Source organism: Corvus hawaiiensis, chromosome Z, assembly GCF_020740725.1.
Source record: "Corvus hawaiiensis isolate bCorHaw1 chromosome Z, bCorHaw1.pri.cur, whole genome shotgun sequence".
Lineage (NCBI taxonomy): Eukaryota > Metazoa > Chordata > Aves > Passeriformes > Corvidae > Corvus > Corvus hawaiiensis.
This window is the reverse complement of record NC_063255.1, coordinates 32,274,449-32,300,364: the sequence shown is the minus strand read 5'-3', so window position 1 is coordinate 32,300,364 and position 25,916 is coordinate 32,274,449. Positions and strand designations below refer to the sequence as shown.

Below are 25,916 nucleotides of genomic sequence, written 5' to 3'. Positions count from 1 at the left end.
AACAACTGAAAGACTGGAGAGTGGTGAATCAAAGTAAATTTGAGCACTGTAATTTGTATAACTAAAGGGCTGTGATTACAAAATAGTGATCTGAGCCACTTCTGATTTTAAAACTTGAAAATTACAAACTTTTTTTTATTTTCCCCAAGGTTATTGTAGGAACATACTCTTACATAGAGATAACTTAAAATTACTAAAAGGTATTTGTTTCTGTGTTTGTGTGTTGGAAAATGCTTCTCAAACAAAAATACTGTAAATGAATGAATGCTGTTATAAATATGCCAGAAACAAATAGTATTAATAGTTTCTTTCCTTTTTTTTTTTTCTTCTTCATTTCAATTAAAAGGTTTGGGAGATTCTTACCATATTGTACCAGGCACTAACGATAAATTTCTCCTCCATTTCTCTTTGACTTTTTGTTTTCTCATATTCTTTCTATAAAACATAAAAAATCCATATATTTAAAGCCAAAGTGTAATAGAAGTATTAGTGTCTAACTAAAAAGCAATGAGCTTTTACTACAAAACACAAGGATTACTACCTCCAGGGAATGAAACATTCTGTCCCGCTCCTGCAACTGATTTTTCAGTGCCTGAATCTCAGGAGCAGCACCCTGGTTCTGTTTAGGATCTAATGTGCGGATGACCTGTAAGAGAAAACCAGTTTGCTTTTATTAAATCATGCAAAAGCAATCTTGTTAAGGAATTACAACTTTTTAAGTTAGGTTAAGAAATAAAAAAAAAAGTAACTTAAAATATCTCTCATCAAGCATGCCATATTAGAGCTTCTGAACAGGGCCCTCTTTTACAGGACTGTGAAACAAAACTACTGACAAGAAAAAGTGATACCTAAAAGGTTCAGTAACCCAGAATCACATTTGTAGCTCCTAACCCAGGCTAGATTACCTTGGGGCCACAGTGATAGAAATATCTTCTGTAAGGTTTCTCTCTTTATAGTTATGGTTTTCCTGCCTGTCAATTTCTCCTGCTTGAAGAAGGACTGCTTCTGTCCTTATGGGTATTTGCCATGATTCACCAACCTAAAATACCAGATGTTGTAATTTCTAGGTAGCTCTGTTAAGCCAAGAAGCACTCTGTGGCACATGCATAACCACCATACTACTAAAAAGATGAAGGGACACCCGGTACATTCGTATGTGTCATCCAAGAGTGCCGGCAAACCAAGCTAAACCAAGAACAAATCCAGCAAAATGCCTGAATCATTAAGCCTTTAACAGAAAATGGCTTGAAACTTTTTAACAACCTCTGGCTTTACAGAAATAAGACTTCTCATCTTCTGTCTTTCTACCTATTTCAGAATTGTGTCCAGATGCTGAAATAAAACAATGCTTTAAATCTCAGTGAGATATTTTTACTGTATGGTAAACATATAAATCCTATGAGGAGTGGCTGAGAGAGCTGGGGGTGTTTAGCCTGGAGAAAAGACAGCTCGGGGAGCCCTTATCACTCTTTACTTGAAAGGAAGTTGTAGCCAGATGGGGGTTGTGGCCTCTTCTCCCAGGCAGCCAGTGACAGGATGAGACACCATAGTCTCAGGCTGCGCCAGGCAAGGTTTAGGCTGGATTGTCAAGCATAGGAATGGGCTGCCTAGGGAGGTGGTGTAGTCACCATCCCTGGAGGTGTTCACAGAACTGCATGTGGCACTTAGTGCCATGGTCTAGTTAACAGTCGTGATCAGACAAAAGCTGGACTCAATGATTATCTTAGAGTTCTTTTCCAACTTAAATGATTGTATGATTCTATTATCTTCCATAAAAGCATGTTATTTTTCTAAGAAAATACTCATTAGACCTGGATACACTTTCCATAGTGGAAGACTATAATGATTCTACTGGTCTTCACAAAAAACCCTGCACCAAAACCCATCAATAACAACAATGAGAAAAAAAGAAGACAACTCCAAACCAAACACAAATAAAACTCAAAATGAAAATTGATAAAAAGATTACAAAAAGTTAACCTAATTAATTCTACTGTCATATAAAAATACCCTATAGTAACACAGTACATAAAAATAAGTAAGTCTTACTGAAAAAGGAAAAGCCATTTTTCAGTGGTATATACTCTAAGACGCAACAACCAATAAAAATTGGGGGGTGGGCCAAGGGACAGAGGAGAAATTTGTTTAGACTTCCTGAAGACATTTCACAAGAAGTCATTCAGGAAACTTCCATTACTTCCATTCAGGAAGTAAAGGAAGAAAGCATAAAGTTTTGCCAAATTAGGAACCTACTTACAGATTCCAATGTAATGATATGTATCCAAAGACACGGACACGCTTTTAAGAAACTCAAAATAGCCAAGTATAGTAAGAGAAGGGGACTATGATTAAGACCACAATATTACCATTTTAAAGCTAGTAGTATACCCATATCCTCAGTACTTAAATATCAATCACTTTCTCAACAGAAGCATATATTAAGCAATAAAGGCAAAGAGAATGCTGAACATCATCAGAGAAATGTAACAGCTATTGAAGGTGATCCAGTCAAAAAGATCACTTTACTGAGGAAAAGCATCAATAAAAGAGTCTCAAAAATGGGGTAATCTTCTGCAGAATTAATCCGTATTAAATTCTGAAACAATAAGATGATAATCTATAGGCCTTCCTTCTCTTTTACTTGTTACTGTGTATACAGATACCTCCTCCATTTTTACTCCCATGGAGTGGACATGTAATACAGTCTATGTCAGAGAGGGATCATTTACATGGAACACATCTACTTACACTTTTGGCCTTTTCCAAATACTTTTTGTATCGTTCTTCCATTTGCTTCATTTCCTCCTCCTTTTTCCGTAAAGCTTCTTGTAATTCCTCAATTTTAAGTGCTTTATGTCAGAAGATGCACACATTGGAAAATAGCATCATTATATTATGCACATTTTCATGTTTTACAAGAGACATTTAAGACACAGCTAAAATATACTTCAGTTAAGAAAAGCTGACATAAGAAACCTGATGTGGTAGATATCACATATTTAATTACTGTACAACTCAGAAACACATTAAAAATATGTACTCCTGTAAAATCTCATAAAATTGATTTTTTGAGACATAATTTTGCTTTTTAAAATTATGACAAAGAGAAATTGAATCATAAAGCAATCATGTTACTGAACACATTTAGAAAACCAGTTTACTAAAGACTTACAGCTACTATAGTATCTTGGCATGTAATACAGACAAATAGGATTTTTCTTATTTTATGTAAGAGGAATAATTCCTAATAGGCACAACTCCTGCTTAAATCTGCTAAACTGTAACATGAATATACTAAATTTAATTTTCCTCTCGCATTTTCTTAAGCAGCAATTGAGATCAGTAGGACAATTTAATTGCACAGATTTTTCCTGTGTTGGTGTAAGAATATGTCAAGCCACTATTACTTCTACATCTTCTGTACAACTTCTTAGATCTCAGAAAACAAAATTATATTTTTTCTATTTTTCCTCCATCTTACTATGAATAAAATAATTTTACCACAAATCAGAAAATCTACCATTGGTTACAATCTTTTTGCCTTGTTCTATAACAACTAGTCTTCTAAAAAAACCAGACAACCTCCATCATTACTTCTCTAGAAAAAATATAGCAATAATGTGCTAAAAACCAACTAGATGCAGGCTTCTGCATGCCCTCTGAGCAATATGATACATATCTTATATTCTCTTTGACCAGTAACTGAAAGTTTGCTCAAATGACAACACATTTTTGAAAACACATTGAAGGAATATACACTGGAAGTAAAGATGAGCCAGTGACAGCAGCAAGGATCTTCTAAATTAGGGTCTTACGAGACATGACAGTTCTGGACAGCTAAGGTTCAACAGAAGGTATGGCAGTGAGCTGGTATTTCTACGGCCAATGTCATTGGGGTTTGGGACTAGATGATCTTTAAGGTTAATTCTAATCTCTTAGCATGCTATGATTCCATGATTTCTTACTACAGTGGTTTCTAAAATGTGATCCCATGCATTTCAAGTGCTAAGAGCATCTTTTTGGTCACCATAGTTTCCAGAGAAATTAACAACATACATGTCCCTTCCATTAAAAATGTACATTTTGCTTACCTGACACCTCCTTTAGGTATTATAATTAAAGATGTTGCACATGAAATAATTTATAAAGAAAAGAAATGGACTGCACAGGTAACTCACAACTGTTGTTGCATCTTGGTTCCAAATCTTCAATAATAGCTCGTTTCTTCTGTAGCTCATTGTTAGCTTCATGGAGCTTCTCACTGTTACAAACCACAAAAGCACATATTGTTTCCCCAGTAGTATTACTGTGCTTGAAATGAGCACTAAGCAGTACAGAAAACCCTCAGAGACAGATTATTTCTAAGGGCATGATTGATTTTTTTCTGTGGGGCTTAAGGACAAGAGACAATATCACTGTAGAAATATTTGTTAGATAAGATGAAAACCATCATTCTGTATAGAGAACTGCAACAGCAAACAGCTTCTTTATCAGTAACTGTACTTAACTTAGAACTTAAGAGTTAATTGTACAATGAGGGCCTAAAATGAATATTGATATTACATTGAGAAAGAATGGCTAAACCCAAAGGCAACAGAAAGTTCTTTTTGCAAGCCAGTCAAAAAGCAAATACTCTTTCAGGGAAATAAAAGATGTGCAAAAATAGCACAATAAAATGATAGCACTTCCTAAAGTATTATCTTCTATGCCATAATGTATATTAAAGAGTAAACAAATTAATTTTGTTTATATTAGCATGCTTTCCTCAGAAGAAAATTACTTACTCCTCTTGAGCAAAGATTTGCACAACGTTAAGCAAAGCTTTCTACCCAACACAAAATGATGGTTCCCTCATCACTCTTACTTTCAAAATGGTTTTCTACGAGAAAAAATATAGAATCTGAACAGCAGATTCCCAAATATTCCTGTGTTATCTAATGTCTCTTAGTTGCATATTTTCCAGATCCATGATTAATGAGTGTCTGCCTTCCTCGCCATATAGAAAACACATCATTTCAAACTGCAAACAAAATAGGCAAATAAAAATACTTACAGATGTTCTTCAAGTTTCTTTTTCAGAAGAATTGACTAAAATAGAAAGTTAAATATTTTGTTTTAATATATTGTGAAACTCTAACATATTTAAAAAATTATTTGAAAACATGCAATTTTGGCACTCTAACCAAAATCCAACTTTTTTACTTCAGTTTTAGATCACAGCTGTAAAGCCTCTGTGGTAGCAACCTTTCTCTTCACAGCTGTGTGACTGTAGTAACATTAAACCCTTTAAAACTTTACAAATATTTTCCCAGGAACTAGATCAATAAAAGCAAGATCCATAAATGACAGAATTCTATGGCAGTTGTCTTAATTTGTTCAGTACTTTGTATTGGAAAGTGCAGCTAAATTTGCAAGAAGAGCTGTCCTACCAATATCGCATTGCCACTTGCATGAAGACATGTAGTAAATTAGTTGAAGTAAATTCCCATCCCCACAGAAACTAGAAGGAGTAGAGTATTTCTAACTGGAGTGTAGCAAAAATGTCACCTTGTTTGTGTTTCTTATCTTTCTTGATTACAGACACATAAAAATCACCGTACAACTTACAGTGTTCCACTTTCTGGTTAAATCACGTTTAGATAAGCTCTTTGAATAAAAACTTTGAAGTAATTTTAAAATTTTAAACTCACTTCATACACAGTGAGTATCTTTCAAAAAGAAAAAATATCCCAACTCAATAAATGTCTATGAACTGAAAGTAGTGTTAAGTAAATAGAAAGCCATACTCACAATAGCCTTGAGCAGAAGCCCATGCCAAGAAACAGAGATGACATTAGTATAAAGCAAAACAGCAGCCAACAGAAGAAACTATTTAGAAAGTCATGAACAGAAAAAGTTAAAGCTATGTATTTTTCACACAGGCGCAATTTTTTCCTCTGTTCTCATGAGCCCTTTCATCCTGTAACATTTTCTAAAACATGTCACTAAACCCAAAAATATAAAAATAATAAAGAAGCACATTTACAAATCATTGTGTTTAAACCAGAATTCCAAAGGAGAGCAACTGCTATTTTGGAAAGTAATTTTAAAATAAAAATCATACAACTAACAAAATGAAGGAAAATAGCCAGTCTGTTGGGCTACAATCAGAATTAAGAGATGCAGGTGTTTTGTGGTGTGATACGGAATTGTGTTATTGCCACACTGATTGAATACAAAGCAAATGTAGAATATTTAAATCTGCAACTGCCTTTTTGGTTTGTATTTATCCAGTATTAATCACTGGTTTAGCATGTTACTGATGGTCCAAAACATCATCAAAATATAAGATAAAATCATCAACAAAATTACTTTATTTTTTTTTCTCCAATGTTCTTTCAACAAAGGTTTAGATACCTTGCTAATAGAAAAAATTACTGTTTGCACTCAAAAAGCAGTTTAGTTTGGTAATACTTCAAAATACTGTCTTTGATCACATTCCTGGGGCATGTTTTTTCATTATTTTAAAAGAGATTTTCTTTTCGCACAACAATAAAAGCGGGGAGCCATAAAAACAAGTCAACATGGCTCTGTTGACTTCACAGTCAGAAATCTGCAGCAGCTGAGGATCTGCAGGTTTTCTTTTCCAGTCCCCTGAACAACTGCAGCAACACCACTTTTTCTGTAACAAAAAATATTTGTATGCATCTTTATCAGTCACAAATCATTTGAACTGCTCCCATCACTTATATTCGATCATTTAGGGGACTATCAGCTGGCTGGGACAAGAAAGAGAAAAAGTTGGAAGCAGTGCCCATTTCCCTAAGGTAAGAAAATCAAAACTGAACTCAGCTTTTCTTTGCAATCCTTGTATTGCACTTGGTTTTATCTTGAAACAGGCAAAACTACTACTCAACACTGATTCCACTGGTGTATTATTTACCTAGTACCTGCACTGTTCAGGGAGTAACCCTCTCCCATCTAGACGGATCATGTCCTCACAAGCAAGAAATTAATTGTGATAAACAGCACAAACAATTTAAAGAAGCAGAACTGAGTTTACCCACATTAATTTACCTAAGACATATGATTAGGAAAAAGACTAAAACACTCGATATGCCATTTTAGGCACCCAAAGATCCTGTACATACTTGTCAGATAAATTCAAACAGATCACTCTAAATATGGGCAAACATTACTTCTGGGATTTCTGCAGTATCAGTAAGCTTTAAAGACTCATGTACAAATCTAAAATATAATTAGTATAAAATTGTACTCTCACAGGAAGATGAGTCTCCTAAAAATGGTAGAAATAAAAGTCCTTTTGCTTGAAGTTTCTTTCATGCTTAAACAAGCCAAAGGAACAAGTCTGTCCCCTTCTTCAGGGCAAAATTCGGTTTTGTTTCACATGTTAAGGTTATGGGCAGAATGGCTAGGCTCTGGCCTGAGATTAAGCGAACTTAGCAGGGTGTGGGAAACTATGGATCATCACTTCAGAAGACTGCTGGATGAGATCAGCAATGCTGTGAGGTGATTAAAGTCACAAAACAGCACCATGATGGAGGGTCAGATTTCAAGGATCCTGACAGTAGTGATAGAATGGTTTGGGTTGGAAGGGACTTTTAAAGGTCACATAGTCCAATCCCTTGCAACAAGCAGGGACATTTTCAACTAGGTCAGGTTGCTCAGAGCCCTGTCCAACCTGGCCTTGAATATTCCATGGATGGGGCATCCACAACTTCCCTGGGCAACCTGTTCTAGTGTCTCATCAAATGAACAAAGTGGCTGAACTTCACGGGTAACTGAAGAGGTAACAGAGTTCTGGGGACGTTTTAGGGAGGTGTTGTATCAGTAACAGCACATAAGGCCAAGACTGCATGTTACATTTTGAAAAATATTAGGCATGGGATGGATTTAACACATGGGGCAGAAGTAACTAAAGGCCGGGTGTTTATATAGGAAAGGATTAGGGCAGAGAACCGGAGAACAAGGATGATAAACAACAGTGGTAAGACATGCAAATGATGTAGTCGAAGCTGTTCAGCAAACTGTTGAGTAGCCCTGTGCAACTACTGCATTCTGGAAGCCAATAAATCAAAGCTATTCTGAGCACACCAGACATATCTGCATTGATTCTGTAGTCTGAAAGATGGGGGAAAGGAGGCCTTTGCCTGGCTAGCAAGGTAACACCCAGGATGGACTAATCAATAATCCCAACAGAATGTGTCAGTGCCCATTACAGGCCCAATGACACACAGCTGCCCTCCACTGCACTTCAGTATAAAATCAGAACTGCTTGCCCATGTGGACCTTGGCACACAGCATGTATCACTGCAAGGACACTTGCCTGGGTTAGGACAGTACCTCTATGTCTTTTTGGGCACATCTGAAAATAACTTCAGCTTTAAAACCAAACAAAACTTAAAAGAAAAAAAATACCAAAAAAAACCCCAACAAAAAACAAACCTGAGCTCTCATCAAACATTTCTGGACTGAATTAAAATGGAGTGCCAATTTTCTGGATTGAGCACAATTACAGTGTAAGTATGTAAAAATATGAATTTCAGTGCATTGTTGCAGAAAAATAGCAAAAACCAGGAAATTAGCTGAAAATGATGTATTGGCGAACTGTATGCCATGTCTCTCCCATTGCTTTTTCATATGTTTCTGAAGAATCACTCTTTTTGTATGGATATCCTACAGATAACTCAGGTAGTCTCAGCACAACTTCGATGTACTTGAGCAGCTGGGTTTAACTTCTGAGGTTTGCTCTGCTTCATCAGGGAGACTGCATGAAGACCGCGTCAGAGGTTCTTGCATCCTCAACACTTCCCTGAGTCTACATTCACTCCTTTGCTTCCTTAAGAGTAAATGAAATCCTACACATCAAACTCAGCAAAAGAGACTATGGGATCAGTGCCTGTAAGTCACCACTGCTATGGTCAGACCTAGAAAGAAGCCATGAGGGCAGACACACCCTAAATTACTGCCCCAATCAGTGCCTCAAAAGAGACACAACTAGAATTGCAGTAAATAAACGTGAATACAGTTAGACAGAGATCATTTACAATACTCAATATCTGAGAATAATTCTTTCATATTCTTGCTCACCCTGAAAAGATTTTGGCCAATAATCAAGAGAACAAAGAACATCTCAGAATTTACCTATTTTAACGTGCATTCTAAAACACATTCTTAGTTACTCAGGAAAATAATCTTGTTGGAAATCAACTAGGTGTTTTACATTCATATAGTTTATTCTGAAAATTAAAAGTATAAACTAAATTTAACACACTCTTAAGTGAACATAAGCAGCTAGTAAAAAAACTTGCACTATTTTATATAAATTAGTTAAAACAAACCCACAAAAATAGAAAGCAACACATTACAATTTGTTGCCAATTAGCAACATGATACACTGAGATTGTGAGCATACACTATGCATGTACAGTCCAACAAATCACCGCTTTCAAGAAAATTCTAGAGCTTCTTTTTTGAAATACAGGAGATAATAAACAATTTTTGAGTGGAAGACTGAAAGTTGTTTTCCACACTAACTCAGCTACAATGTGTATTCTTACATTTAAAATAAAGTTAACTCTGTATACAGAAACAGAAAATGCTGCATTATGTTGAGGGCTTAATTATTTGACCTTTTTTTCATTTTGGTCTGCCTTGCTTTTATCATTCTGAGATACATTTACATGAACAATTACAGACCCTCCAGTGGCTGGAAAGGCCTCAACTTTCATTAAGAAAACTAAACCAAAACCAACTTCAGATGCTTTATTCACAGAGAATCAACATTTTCTCAATTCCCTGCAAAACTGTCTATTCCAATTAAATAGTTTTCTATTGCAACAGACACAATTATTCAAATAAAACATATTTGACATCTTCTCTACATAGGATGGTTTTCTAATCTAGACAATTGTCTTACATCCTAGTTAGAGAAGCACAATTTATTGATAAGACCATACAAGTAAATATGCAAAACTATTAGAAATCTCAGTTTGTATATTTCTTCGACATTTTTTTTTTTACAAAAAGGTCAAAGTTTCGAAAATGGTAACTATTCGAATGTAAGTTTGATGTACATTTCTACTTACATCTTCAGCTTTTGAACCTTGATCCTGCAAAGATTTTTGTAGTTCTTCAACCTGGGACTGTACTTCCAGAAGTCTCTGATTTACCAATCTAGGAAAGAGACAATATTTTTTTTTCATTTAAAAAAACAATTGCAAGAGGAGGTGTCAGACTTTTAGTGTCCAGTGTTTCCAGCTGATCTACACAAAAAATGCAATACAGTAAATTACTCTCAAAAAATTTACAGCAGTAGTTAGAGCTTACAGCAGTTCCAGAGATTGTAACATCCAGATGTTCATCCAGAACATTTTCATATTCCTCAAGGACAACATAAACGCATGCAGAAATCATTTCTATATACATGAAAGAAAACCTTTTAACAGCCAGTTTTACTGCGTGAGAGCTGCTAGCTTATGCTTTTGCACAGTTACAGAAACCCTATAAACCTGCAGGCTGGAAGGAATGTCCACAGTTTGCCTGGATCCAACTTCCTCCTTAAAGCAGGTGCACTTACAGCAGATTGCTGGCAACCACATCCAGTACCAGGTTTGGACACTTTTAAGCATAGAGGTCTGTCTCTTTGGGCTTCTCTTCTAGAGCTCAGACCCATACTCCGTATTTTGTCTGCTGCCTCTTGTCCTTCCACAAATAATGTCTTGAGAACAGCCCAAATCTGTCTTCTTACTACCTTCCCATGAAGTAGATGCAGATCACAGTACAATCTCCTCTATGCCACTTTTTCTTTGTCCTGGACACACTTGCTTCTCAGTTTTATCCCACCTGTCGCACCTTCTAGTGTCTCTCACCTTAGGAGTATTCTGCTGCACTTCTACACATCCACATCTCTCTGGCACTTGGGAATCCAAAATTACATGCTCTGTCTAGGTGTGGTATCTTAAGTACTGATAAGAGGTGAACAACCATTTTCCCAGACTGACTGCCTGCCTGCAGCTCAGTGAGAACAGTCCAGATCACAGTCAACTGCAAGGTCCCCAAATAACATATCCTCCTTTGCCACCCACTAGGACCCCAGGGCTTTTGCAGCAGAGCTGCTCCACAGCCACGGACAGGACTCCCATCAGTTCATTTCTCTGCACTGCTGAGCTCCTCTGAATAACAGCTTTCCCTTTCAGGATATCCTAAAGTGGTACTATTCTCAAACTTCCTGGGAGTCCAGTCCCTCTCATCAGTGAAGTTGTTAATAGAAGTGATGAACAACTGGTCCTGGTACTGATGACTGAGGAACTGGTTGCCCGCTGGGTTTCATTTCATTGACAGTACTACTCTAGGCTCAGCTGTCCCATCACTGTCCAATTAATTTTTTTGCTCACTTTACTGTCCACTTATTTAGTTTATATCTAACCATTCTGAACATAAGGATACCATGGAACACTTTATCAAAGGCTTTACTAAAGCTAAGCTAAGTACCATCCTCTTTTTCACCCTTCTTCACATGTGAAGTCATCTCATTGTCAAGACAATTGGATTAGTTGGGCATGATTTGCTCTGAATAAATTCATGTTGACATTTCCCAGTTACTTTCCTGTCCCTCATGTGGCTGGAAATAGATTCCAGATGGACTTGCTTTGTGAAATTTCCAGAAAGCGACCCGTGGCTGACCAGTCTTTGTAGTTCCTCATGCTCTTTTTCTTGCCCTTCCTGAAGGTGAGTGCAATATTTACCTTTTTCCAGGCTTCAGGCACCTCCCCCAGTTGAAGGGGAAGATAGAGGAAGATTAGATAAAGAACAGATTTGAAGCTTAGATAGAAAGCAGCCTCACATCACTATCAGCCAAATACTTTGGCATGCTCAGATGCACTCTGGCCCCACAGATGCCTGTATGCTGACTGGCTCAATCCAGCAGGGTTAGGTAGAGCAGGCTACCCAGGAACATGTCCTGTTGGGTTTTAAATATCTACAAGGATGGAGACAACATCTCTGGACAACATACTCCAGTATTCATCAACCCTCACAGTGAAAATAAAGTATGTTCTTGCATTTAGATCAAATATAATGTGTTTCAAGCTCTGCACACTGCCTCTTGCCCTGCTACTGAGTACTACTGACAAGAGTCTAGCTTCATCTCCTTTAGACCCTCCCATTAGACACTTTGGTAAGATAACATTGGTAAGATCTAACCTAAGCCTCCTCTTTTCCAGGCTCTGTCCCTCAGGCTTTACTCATAACAGGACGCTGCAGTCCTGTAATCACATCCCTGTGCCTTTCCCAGGACTGACTCCATTAAATCCATGTCTTTCTTGCCCTGAGGATGCCTGTAGGAAAGTCAACTGCAACAGAGGACAAAATTTCTTACCTGTTTTCTGTCTCCAGTTCATTCTTACGTAAGTTTGCATCATCAAGAAGGCTCTGCAACAAGGCAATCTTCTCATTGTCAGAACCTTCCTGGTTCAATTTTAACATTTTGTTCTCATGCTGAAGGCGAATTAGTTTCTCCCTAAAAACATAGAACACAATTTTGTAAAAAAAGGAATGCTAATATCTGTAACAAAGAAAACAGTTTACCATAGGAAATAAAATAATAACATAAATACAATCTTTTTAAAGGAGATGGCTGCAACAGCAATCATGTTTTCAAACCCCCAAATACAAACCTAATTTAAAGAGTTGTAATGGCAGAATGCAGAACACAAGGAAATTACCTCAATTCCCCTATCAGGATCTCTGAGTACAACTCAAGAGATTTATAGGGAGAACACAAAGAATGCAAAGCTTAATGCCAAGCATGAAGAAAGACTGTAATCTCAGCTGTCACTGAACTACTGCATAAACCTGAGCAAGTCACTTCCACCCTTGGTCTGTTTACACAGAATCACTGAATCATTTGGGTTGAAAAGATTCTTAAGATCATCAAGATCCAACATAAACTCAGCACAGAACCATGTCCCTTAAGCACCACATCTACACATCTTTTAAACACCACCAGGGACGAGGATTCAATCACTTCCCTAGGTAGCCTGTTGCAATGCTTGATAACCCCTTCTGGTGAAGAAATGACTCCTAATATCCAATCTAAACCTCCCCAGCACAGCTTGAGGAGAAGAGACCAATCCCTGCTTTGCTATAACCTCCTTTCAGGTAGTTGTAGGAAGTGGTACAGTCACATCTGAGCCTCCTTTTCTTCAGGATAAACAGCCCCCCTGCTCCTCACAGGACTTAACTCTTTACACCCTTCTCCAGCTCCACTCCTTCTCTGGACAAGCTCCACCACCTCAGTGTCCTTCTTGTAGTGAGGTGGCACAAAATTGGACACAGAACTTGAGGTGTGGCCTCACCAGTGCCAAGTATGGGGGGGACAATCCCTGCCCTGGTCTTGCTGGCCTCTCTGGTGCTGATACAGGCCAGGACATCATTAGCCTTTTTGGCCACCTGAGCACTCAATGGTTCATGTTCAGCTGCTGTCAACCAACACCCTCAATCCACACCAGAACAACAGGTGTCATGTTGGGGTCCCCCGCTCCCTGCCATGGAGCCCCAGGAGAGGGGCCCTGAGGGCACAGACACGGGGTTTCCCTGTCCCTGCTCAGCCTTGTTCCCCATTGGTTGGTTTGGGTTCTCCGGGGTGGCCAAGGACCCTCGGGTCCCGTGACTGCAGGGTTCCTGAGCTGAGCCCCGGCCATGCGGCTGGAGAAATAAACATCTCTGAAACATCTACCAAGAATCCGTCCATATATATTTCTTTTCTACAGGCCTCCTGGTTTGATATAGGCGTGTTCCACTATCCCCGCTGTATCAGTGTCATCCACAGGGACCTGGACAAACTGAAGAAGTGGGGCCATGAAAACCTCATGAGGGTCAACAAGGCCAAGTGCAAGGTCCTGCACTTGGCCTACGGTAAACCCTGGTATCAGTCCAGGCTGGGGATGAATAGATGGAGAGCAGCCCTGTGAGAAGGCCCTGGGGGTGCTGGGGGATGAGAGGCTGGACATGGCCCAGCCATGTGCACTCACAGCCCAGAGAGCCAAACGTGCCCTGGGCTGCATCCAAAGCAGCGTGGGCAGCAGGGGAGGGAGGGGATTCTGCCCCTCTGCTCTGCTCTGGTGAGACCCCACCTGGAACACTGCATCCAGCTCTGGGGTCCCAGCACAGGAAGTATGTCAACTAATTGACGTGAGCCCTGAAGAAGCCACTAAGGTGATCACAGGGATGGAACACCTCTACTATGAAAACAGGCTGAGAGAGCTGGGGTTGTAGATCAGGGTCCAGGGATACCTTACAGTAGCCTTACAGTACCTGAAAGAAGCCAACAAGGGAGCTGGAGAGGGATTTTTTACAAGAGCATGGAGTGACAAGACAAAGGAAAGTGGTGTAAACTTAAAAAGGGTGCTTTAGATTAGACATTGAACAGAAATTCTTTACTTTGAGGGTTTGGAGGCAATGGCAAAGGGAGTTGTGGATGTCCCCTACCTGGCAGTGTTCAAGTCCAGGTTGGATGAGGATTTGAGCAACCTGGTCTACTGGAAGGTGTCCTTGCCCATGGCAGCAGAGATGAACAAGATGATCTTTAAGGTCCCTTCCAACCCAAGCTGCTCTATGATTCTACAATTCCTTCCCACTGTGCATCTTTCCGGCCACTCTTCTCCAAGCCTGCAGCACTGTACAGGTTGTTGTGACCCAAGGGCAGGACCTAGCACTATGCCATGTTGAACTTCATGCAATTGTCCTCCACCCACCGATACAGCCTGTTCAGATTCCTCTGCAGAGCCTTCTGACCCTCCAGCAGATCAACACTGTTCTGGGTAACCCAAAATGTTATTGTGTTCCTTATCTATCTGTGCCCAAAATTGTTACTGTCTTCCTGCAGCTGGAAAACAGAAGGGCGGGGCTGGGCGGTACCCCGGGCGCTTTAAAAGTTGAAGCACTCTGGCAGAGTCACTCTCTGCCTGCTTGGCTTGCCTCTTGGTTCTTTCTTGCCTCTACTTGCTACAGTAGCAAATCGAGAAGCTCCATTTCACAATCAAAAACTGTTTCAGAGTGAATTTTGCAACACCTGTCCGCAGCCACTCCCTCAATACCCTTCGGTGGATCCCGCCCACTCCCATGGACTTGAGGGCGTCTAATTGGCACAGCACTGGTCATTAGATGTTTCCTCCTGTACTGTGGAGGCTTTATTCAGCTTCTTGCATCTGTCTTCCAGATAAGCAGTCTTACTATTAAAGACTGTGGCAAAGAAGGCTTCAAGTAGATCAGCCTTTTCCTTGTCCTTTACTGGTATGGTTCCCCCTGCATCCAATAAGGGATTGAGAGTCTCCTTAATCCTCATTTAATTGTGAATGTATCTATAGAAACGTTTTTTATTGTCTTTTATTGGCAGTAGCCAAAATAAGCTCTAGTTGGGCTTTAGCCCATCTAATTTTCTCCCTGCATAACAGCACAACATCTCTGTAGTCCTTCTGAGTGGCTTTGCCCCTTCTTCCAAACATAATACAATCTTTTTTATCTGAGTTCTGGCCAAAGCCCTGTGTACAGCCAAGCCAGTCTTTCTGATGGCTCTTCATTTGGCACATGGAGACATCCTGCTCCTGCACTGTTAACAGTTCCTTCTTGCCCTCCCGGACTCCTTTGCCCTTCAAGACTGACTCCCAAGCAACTTGACAACAAGACTCCTAAACAGGCCGAACTATGCCCTCCAGAAGTCCAAAGTGGAGGTTCTGCTGGCCTCTCTCCTTAATTCTCTGTGAATCAAGAACTCTCTCATTCAGTGCTTGCTGTGCCCAAGACAGTCTCTGATCATCACATCATCCACCAGTCCTTTCCTGTTCACAGTGAGTCCACTGAGACACCTTCCCTAGCTGGCTTGCTCAGTAGCTGTGTTAGGAGGTAATCTTCCACACAGTCCTGGAACCTCCTAGACTGATCCCTTTCTGCCATATTGCATTTCCAGCAGCCATCCGGTAAGTTGAAGTCCTCCATAATAAGAAGGGCCAGCAATCTCAAGACCTCTCCCAGCTGCTTATAGTATATGGCATCCTAGACAAGTGGTCTGTAACACACCCACCAGAATATCTGCCTTGTGGCCTTCCCCTTGATTCTTACTCATAAATACTCAATTCTTTTGGTACCATCATCAAGCTCTAGACAATCAAGACAGGGCAACAACAAGAAACCTTTTTCTAGTATCCAACCTAAACCTTCCTTGGCACAAATTCAGACCATTCTCTTGGGTCCTGTCACTGGTCACAACAGAAGAGAATGTCTGCCCCTCCTCTTCTTCTCGTGAGGAAGGTGGAGACCAGCATAACATCTCTGCCCAGTCTCATCTCCAGGCTGAACAGACCAAATGACCTCAGCCACTCCTCATATAGTTTCTCCTCAAGGCCCTTCACCATTTTTGTGGCCCTCTTCTGGATGCCAAGAGCTTTATGTCCTTCTCATATTGTAGCACCCAAAACTGCACACAGGACTCTGCCCCAGTGCACAGCAGGACAATCCCCTCCCTTGCCTGGCTGGTGATGCTGTGCCTGATGCACCCCAGGACACAGTTGGTCCTCCTGACTACCAGGGCACTGCTGGCTGATATTCAACTTGCCATTGACCATTGTAAAGGTTAGTAAAACAAAGCACACATTAGCTTACTTTATTTCAGGAGTAATGATTTCTGCTGCTAAACTGTCTGAAGGCTCTTGTCTTCCCAGAGGCATCAGTCCTGAGTAAGGAAAAGCACATAATTTACTTTCTTTACATGACAAGAAGTAAGAAGTTCTAAAAGTTTTAGACTATTGCTAGACAACGCAAAATGACACAAAGTCAAGCTACAGCAAGACTGACAGACAAACACCATTTCATTTGGTGAATCATTACTTCATCCATTCTGAAAAAATATTATTGCAGTTTATTTTCTGCTTATCTAAGAACTACAAAGGTACAGAAGATTACACATAGGAATGAACTATTACGCATGAAACATCATGAGAAAATATCTCTCTAAAGAAAATTATGTAACTACACAGAAATCAGATATATATTATAAAAATATCCTACTGGAGAGGAGACTAAAATTTCTGATTGGCTGAAATAACATTTGAAGCTTTTGCTTGCTTATAAAGCTGTGATTAGTTGAAGAGGTTTTACACTACTGATTTTAGGGGAGCTTGAATTTATTCTGTCCTAAACAAAAGCACATTCAATACTCTACAGAAAACTCCTGTAAGCTTTAGAAAAGATGCATTTAATCTCCTTATTTGTCCTTTACCTGTAGTGGTGAGTTGACCCTCCTGAGCTTGTACACATCTAAGTTCTTCAATAGTTTCTTTCAAAGAATCCCTTTCTGTTCTTAATCTCTGAATAATTGGAAAGAAAACAATTCAGTCTTGGTGGTACAAATCCATCTCTAACAGCCTTCAAAATTTTAAAAATAATTTAATGCAGCTCTAGAGATTACTTCCAAATTAAGGTATCTCAGTCTATTTCATAACAAAAGAAATGTAAATTTTATATATTCCACAGGAACAGTGGTTTGGCGTTTTTTGGGAGAAGGGTTGCTGATCTTACTGGACTAAAAATAGCAGGGTATAAGCTTACAAAATCGAGATATTAGTGGCACAAAGTCCTGGTACCAGGTAGTAAACAGTATCCACTGGGGCCACTCAGCTGTTTTCCTTTGCCTTTCATTGGGGCTGATTCCAAAGGAAATGGAAGTCAGTTGAGAGACCACAGATTTTTGCCTCACCATGAATCCAAGATTCAGCCAGGAGTGAAACCACGGGCATATAAGTACAGAGTCAACATAACAAACAAACTGCTTTTAACTTCATTTTGTTTGCCTTTCACCAGTGGAAGTGCGAGCAGCATTTCCATATCCCATTCCTCCTGTGGGTCAGCTGGCCTTGTTATTCACCAGCATCTTGGCTATGAAAGAAAACTAGTTGCTTAAGACTTGGTCCAAAGAGAAATGAAGAACAGGACTGGATCGCCTTGGGATCCAAACAGGTGTGCTACTCAGTAGCATCAGGCAAATACTCTTTCAATTTGGCACAAGTACCCTTCTGGCAAAAAAATGAGAACCTACAGATAGCACCAGGTTTTTGTCCAGAAGGGTGCCAAGAGTCAAAAACAAGAGAAAGAATGTAATGATCCAAGTTCTAGTTTGCTCCAAAATCAGACATGTTCAGTATTACTAAATGGTCCAGGACAGACCTTGCTTCTGTGTAGGTATGGAGTTGTGTTGGCTGGTAACATTTCATTTTACTAACAGTTGATTCCCAAATGCCAGAATATTTTAGAAAAAGCTCTAGGGCTTCACTGGTACAAGCAACTCAATAATTATCTTAGTACTTATATATAACAGACCACAGAGGTAAAATTCCAAGCTGCTTTGATGGAGATATCAAACACTACCACACTTTGCCGAACATAAAGAAAAGGGTAAAATCAATTTCAGTAACTATTTCCAAAATATAACTGACAAGATACCATTACCTAGCCTGTGACCTGTGGTGGGCTACCTTACTGATACGTATTGACAACACAGAACAGAAAGAGTGGGTAATACAGACAGTGAATCACTGAGTTCATGTGATGAGAGACTTCTAGCTGTAACTTACTTCTCACAGGTGCATATCCATTCAAAAGAATGTACTTAAAAACAACACCCAGCTCAAAAAAATGCTATTTTTTGGGGGTGAAACAGAAAACTATATGATAATGGCCTGCAATTCAGATCCTTTGTGCAAGATGAAATGGTCCACTGAGCCATGGATAAGCCACAGAAACAATCTTACAGTTGTTCAACATAAAAGAATTGGAAAAAAACCCCAATATAAAAATAAAAAGCAGGAAAGAAAGCCAAAGCACAATACCAATACAGTTACTATGAACATTCCAGCCTGATTTGAAGGGCAGATGGAAGTTATGTGAAGGTCAAGTGTCCACCGCAGCTTGAAAATTTAATAAAACATGGAAATCAATGACCTACGAACATAAAATAACTAAAGACTTTCAGTTCAAATGATACTTAAGTGCTGGGCTTGGAAATCTTGGAAAAAACTGGACATGAAATATGATTATTAAGGAAAAAGCCTGCAGGGTTTCCAACAGTTGGATCAACGGATTTGTAATTAAAACATGCCTAAGAAACTGCTAACTTCAATTGCTGACCTTGGTTTTAGGTAGTTTGAGGCACCTGCATATACATTCCTAAGAAACAAGCTGAAATTAACTGTTGAGAAATGACAAATGTGCAAGAGAAGTCCGAAGGATCAGTCCCGTCAAGAGAGGACGGAGCAATTAATCACAGAATCACTAGCAGCAAATGACACAAGACGAATGGGTAGATTGGCAGCTACCCTGTGTGTTCCACATTGGCAGTACAAGATAGGTCAACGAGGAGCTGTCATAAAAGCTGAGATCACCACAAAGGACATTTCCCTCTACACAACTACTACTAAGCCTCTTGCTACATTAGTGATGACTCCACAAAGAGAAGCATGCTGATGGTACCTCAAAGAATGCCTTAGGAAAAGAAAGAAACAGGAATTTAGTTCTAGGATGATATTGCAGAAACCCTGTTGTAAATAGCTTTTCAGAATATGTAACAATTACCCTGGGTATTTATTAACCTTCTCATGGTAAATGGCCAGGAAACAACTTCAGATGCTAGATATGAAGGCTTTTCCTCTTAAAAATGGGTTGCATATGTTTTTGTACAGTCACTTTATTCCATGCTGTACAATTCTTAGGTTTAAAAAGTAGCCTGTACACAAACATTAGAAAATTTTAGATGAAAAAAGACTTCCTAATTTAAAAAGATTGCTAAGTGTAATTACCATATCTCTGTGTTATAAAGGACACAAAGTTGCTATTGTTACTAACAAAAAAATAACACCTTGGCACTTACATCTTTTTCTTTTTGGAGGCTGTCTACTTTTTCTTTCAGTCGTTTGCATTCATAATCTAATTTATCAGCTTTCTTGGATTCTTCAGATAACCTGTTTTGTAGTTCAACTGCCTGTGAGAACAAGAATCAATAATGTGTCTGCAAATGTTAAAACAAAATACACAAGACAAAGTAGCCAATTACAATGCACCACAAGTCATGTTGTAAAACAAATGAAATAGTTACTTATAGGACATACTAAAAAATGCTTTCATCAGTTGTTCTGTGTTTCAGTAAAATAAAAAGCATTCAAATATTAGGTCTTAGTGCAAGCAAAAGACAGAAGAAATGCGAAGTATTTTCAGTACATCTAAAACAAGAATTTAAGCTCAAGCAGGGTTTACAGAAAGAAAAGCTATGTAGTTCTAGGAATCAAAAAGCTTATGAACAGCAGAAAAATCTTTCTGCATTCTGAAAAGCCTAGTTAAAAGAAAAACCTCTGAAGAAAGCCAATTATCTACACCGTTTGTTAACTTTATTTCATAAGCCTCACTGAGAATTCAACTACTAGTTTATGCAGCCAGGTAACATTCCCTAACCTGAGATTTCCTAGTAATTTTTAATACACTAACATAAAGATTCAGCCACAGGCTCCAAACAGTTTTGTTTATTTGAGGAGAAACTGCTAACAAAGCCACATGTATGCTCTCAACTACAGATCAGTAAAGAGCTCTTAAAATTAAGTGATCAGAAATCTGAAAGCTGAGCACAACAGATGGTAAATCAGCGAAGTCTTGCCTTTTCAAAACTCTCAGCCTTTACTAGCAAAGATTAATTTCCAGAACACTAGTAAAGCTCATAATGCAGAGAGCATGGAAGCAAATAAGCTAAATAAAGACTGACCTGCAAACACAAAAGCTGAATGAAGAGTCAGCTTAAGACCTACAGCTTCTTCTGAAGCAGTTTATAAGAAGGCTTCTTCATGGCTTTTAGGTTACACAGGAAGTGATTAAAGCAGTAGCCATACCTACATAAAATTGTCCAGTGGTTCTAACTGCCTTTTATTTTCAATGTGTACAACTATAACAAAGTAACTACAAGGCCTAAAATACGCATGGTCTTAAGTCTTAGAGAAGAAGTTTGCTGCTGTTATTCTTAAATTAAAGGCTGCAAAACCAGCACAGGCCTGCATTTTCTGCAATTAAAGAAATTAAAATGTTATATATGAAAATATTTCATTTTTCAGATGTGAAATCATCACTGGGGCTATCAGAATAACTGCAGGTATAAAAAAAACCTGCAGGCCTCCACCAGTGATTGTGCCACCACTTGCAAAATGTGAGAATTTTCACCTCAAATGGAAACAAATGCATTCATGTTTGTAATCAATCATGCTAAGATAATGGTCTGTAGAAAAACACTGAAGGAAACAAATTTGTCTTCAATTAGGACTTGTGAGTGTATTGAAAAACATACAACTTCATGGTAATGCAGAAGATTAAAAAAAAAATGAACTGCCATCACATTTACTAAGCATTATCTGTGTGTGGAATGAGTAAAGCAGCAATCTTGCAACAAAGAAAAGCAAGACATACTGTTAGCTATGTATCAGAATGCACATGCACAAAGGGGCTGAATTAAAATTATAAAAAAAATTATCCTGAAATCTTCACATTTCAATTCTTTATGCCAAAATAAAGTTTCTTAGAAAAGGCTTATGCTTGCTCTCAGAAGAGTGAAAACAAAACACCACCACTCAATCTCACCTCACAGAGATAGTTCTGTGCAGTGAAGGTGCAATTTCCTTGCAGATTGGTATAGGAATTTGAATCAACCACTTTCATCTGCATAGCACAAGGCTTCTAAGCCGAAGAAATAACTCTCTAATGGCATCCTCATGAGTGGGGCTGGATCCTTCAAACACCAGACAAGACATATTCCACTACAGGAGCACACTAGCGCTCAGCAGTGACATAACATCACAATCCTTACGTCTGGTTTACTTCTGATAGCACAATTTAGGATTCCCAGAAAAATAATTTTGTGGCTTATGATTCACAGGCAGGTCTCAAAAGGAGACCAGTCTTACAGACACTGAAGACAAACACAGAGTGTTCATTTTGAGACACCGTAGTTAGGTGAAGAAAACACATCTGCAACAGGACACCTGAGGCTTATTCCAGTCTCAGCCAGTAAACAGTTTTGCACCAAACAACAGCACCTCATACAGGAAATCCTACCCATAAAATACAGGGAATAATGAAGAAAAGGAGTACTTTAGCAGCACAAATGTTTGGGATTGCCCTTCCAAAATCCTTTTGGTTGGTGAAATAAGAATCAAATGCAGGTGTTGAGGTTACTCAACAGTATAACATGCTCAGCTGTTTAATGGAGTGACATATTGGGCTGCCAGTAAACTTGATATTACTCATGTGTGGAAGGCCATTCCTTTCTACATTTACTTTTCCCTTTGTCCCCTTGGACAACTTTTCTTGTCCAAGGCCTTTTTTTCTGGTAAAATCATTTGGTCTGTATTTAAAATTAGACTACATAGGCTGAAACTAGTTGTTTTAAACACTGAGATAGCCAAGTGCAAGGAAAAAATCTATCAAATCTTAGGGAGACACATTGTTTCTGGGCTGGCAATATTGTTAGTGCCTGTTTCTGTATTTCATTCTACTGTAAACTGACATACAGGGACCCCTGTGCTGTGATCATTTGATCAGGCAGAAATACAGAGCAGGCACTACTATTTTAATGAACCATGCTCTGTCTGGCCCTCTAACAAGAATATAAGAATGATATCGTGTCCCTGTAGTATAGAAGCAGAGAGAAGACTAAACACATCTTCCAACTTTACAGAAACAGCATCACATGGCACTTGGATAAACAGGTGCCTTTCACTCCACAGAGTGTGCTGGTGACACATTTTGTACTCCACTAGGTGCATATAAAACAGGGATCACAAGGGTCGTTCTCTCTTAAGTGGAAAAGTTCAGATGTATCAGACAAACTAGAACCTTAAAAAAGGGGGTAATTTAACCACAGGAATAACTTACCTCAGCTGTGGTGTGTGTTCCTCACTGCTGGAATATTGTAGTGAAAAGTGGATACTTTTTCTGAAAGGAGAGCCTCTAATTCAAGCCTCACTACTGAGTATGAATTTGGAATAATTTTAGGAAAAAAAAACCACTTAAAATCTGTTGAGCTTCTAAATGCAGGAAATACTGCTTTTTGACAAAGTAACATAAACTTACAGCAATGACAAGAATTGCAGGAAAAAAGGACAAAGGTAGCACCTACAAAACATCGAAGCATTCTAAACAGGAGGTGGTTTTTTCATAGGTTTTTTACTTTGAAGTATTAGCCATGTTATGAAGTGTTGAACTATACAGAGCACTACTGCATTGATGATGCCTGTCCTCACCTGTCTCTTGTATGTTTCCAGCTGACTGCGTGCTGCATTGGCCTTCCTCAGTTCTTCTTCCAGGCTCACGGTATTTTGCATGTACATTGTATTCTTCTCTTCTAAAAGCTTCACTTGCCGCCGCAAATCACCCAGATCCTCCAATTTCTTTTTGTATGACTCTACCTGGCTTTCTAATTTGGCTACTTTATCAGAAGAATGCCTGAAGGGACAGATTTATATCAAAGTTGAACTCTGAAAACGAACAAAACTAACAGAATTTAAAATGCTTCCTCACTGTGTTTTCTTAATGCAGACTTAATGCAGAAGACATTCTGAGACATAATGGGGAGAACAATAAAGCAATCATATCCTCCTATTACTGATGTTTTCACTTTTAAATTGTCTGTTTTCTTCCAATAACTATTTGTCAACTCTATAAGCTGCTGCGGAAGGTTCTTTTAGACCCTATCCCTTTTCCTAACACCCAGAACTTTCTGATCTGCTTCCAATCTTAAAATAATAGTGAAAAAACCTCATTCCCACCCATTTCCTTTCAATTCTAAATTATCTTCTGTCTTAAATTTGTCAAAGGTAAAGAAGAAAAGTTTCTGCACTTCATTTTAATGACAGCCAGGAATAAAATCATAAAGATCCATCTCCTAGGCAAATTGAACTTGGTGACACAGAAGTACCATAATAGTTTTGGAACTTGATTCCTTCTTTAAAAAAAAAAGGAAAAAAAAAAGAAACACCAGGCTTCATTCACAGCTTTTCAGAGTTTTATCAATCCACTTGCTGCACTGCCAAGACAGCAATGGACCTCACCTCCCCCAACGACCTCTGCTACTGTTACTGTCCCCAGTTTCATTTTAGAATCAACCAATTTACAGACCCAATTTCCTGTGAAATCCAGGGAATCTCCCACTGAATTGATGGGCCAGTTTACGGGACACTGAGGCAAGCCAACTCTGCTTAATCCTCAGTGAGGTGCAGGGCCTCTCTCTTGGGGCAAGGAATTTTTGAACCCAAGCCACCCACACAGTTTATGCAGTGTGATGGGTTCATTCCTTATATTAATGACAGAAGGGTAAAAGACAGATACCATTGGTAGAAGGCTACTGGTGAGTCAGGAATGGCAGTATTAAATAAGCCTTGCTGGAGAGAATGGGTAACTGTTCTGAATAACCCATGGCAGCAAGATGCCAATACTGAAGGATTATGCTCCATAATAAAAGTGGCTGTCCCACCCTATAAACCCCAAGTATCATCAAATCATTACAACTTTCAATGCTAAAATCCAGTGGCAATGAGAGCTGCAACAGATGCTCGTATTATCATTATATGATAAACCAAAAGCACCACCCAAAGTCCAAACAATGCAAACCCAAGAAAGGAAATGGCCTAGTTTTATGATGAGAACAGATGCCCAAGACATGATGAAGGTGAATATTGCATACTCAAAGAGACCAGTGAGTGCCCTGTTATAACCATAAAATGGCATAGAATTACGAAGTTTACTAATAGTTATTGATTAGGTACACAATAAGCAACTATTTTACTCAATAACTGCGCATTGGTCTGTGTACCTAAACCAGAGGATCCAAAGAATCTTGGCATTGGAAGTGTTTAATATAGATTAGGTACACAAATTATATAGACTAAAACATAGTAGTTAAAAAGGGTTAATGGAGCAATATTTACCTGAGTACATCTATCTCATCCTTCAAAGACTGAGCCTCCTCTGCCAGTGTAGTAAGCTCTTCTGTTTGTTGTCTCAATTCTGCAATTTCCTTTTCTAGCTCTTCACAGCGTATTCGATAGTCATCTTTGGCAGCTTCTAATCTGTAGGAATGAAAAAAAAGCCCAGAAAATAATTTCTCATCCTGAGCCACAGTCACCTTTCCTCATCATCAGCCCCTCTAAGAACACACAAAATGGTTTCCTGCTGCAGTGAAGGAAAACAACAGCCCAATGTGCTTATGCAAAATATAAAAGCAGATTGACTTTATTGATTTATGCTTCCAATTTAATATCAGTCTATTTCAAAATTCACAAGGTAACATATGTTCTCATAAAGACAAAACCTGATGTTTATAACAGTAGTTTTTCACAGTGGAAGCTTAAGCAGGAATTTTCATCTTTTTTCATCTTGGGACATACAGATTTGAACATGACATCTTTATTCTAAAATTTTGTTCAGCTGTCCAACTTATCTACCTCCAACAATATTGATCTGATTGTTAGATGTTATAAATTCCACACACCTCTCATTGAAGTGACTTTATTTATTTACTCATAAAGAACCAGTGCATGCCCAGTATGTCTGGAGAACCAGGTCACCCAGTTAGCAAGTAAAGAACTCTGACCAAAGTTGCTGAATTGCTTCCATATAGTATACACAGGCAAAGCTCCATTAACCTTGTAGTAAACAAAGGGAGTAAGTAATAGAAATTTTGTCAAAGTATTTTGAACAAATGGAAGAAGACATAACCTGAAACACAGAGTCCTACTGTGATTTTGCTCTGAAATTAATAAAAAAACAATCCAGGATAGGAAATAAGGGCATGAGGAAAAAAAAAGGCAAGGAGTCCTAAAAGAATCTACAAGAAA

The 25,916-nt window shown here is 38.8% G+C and overlaps 1 protein-coding gene across 6 annotated transcripts in view; it reads right to left on the bottom strand.

Annotated features, from left to right (window-relative positions):
- The window catches only part of HOOK3 (hook microtubule tethering protein 3), an 87,402-nt gene that overhangs the window by 12,205 nt on the left and 49,281 nt on the right, over positions 1–25,916 (bottom strand). For 2 of the 6 annotated variants that reach the window (XM_048291615.1, XM_048291614.1), the window contains exons 10-21: positions 25,008–25,148; positions 23,325–23,526; positions 19,919–20,029; positions 17,276–17,363; positions 16,660–16,729; positions 12,380–12,520; positions 10,089–10,176; positions 5,054–5,088; positions 4,179–4,261; positions 2,749–2,849; positions 542–646; positions 364–435 (exon numbers count right to left, since the gene is read on the bottom strand). In XM_048291615.1, coding sequence (XP_048147572.1) covers positions 364–435; positions 542–646; positions 2,749–2,849; positions 4,179–4,261; positions 5,054–5,088; positions 10,089–10,176; positions 12,380–12,520; positions 16,660–16,729; positions 17,276–17,363; positions 19,919–20,029; positions 23,325–23,526; positions 25,008–25,148 — 1,237 coding nt within the window. The other 4 variants (XM_048291612.1, XM_048291613.1, XM_048291616.1 and 1 more) reach the window with 4 other exon arrangements.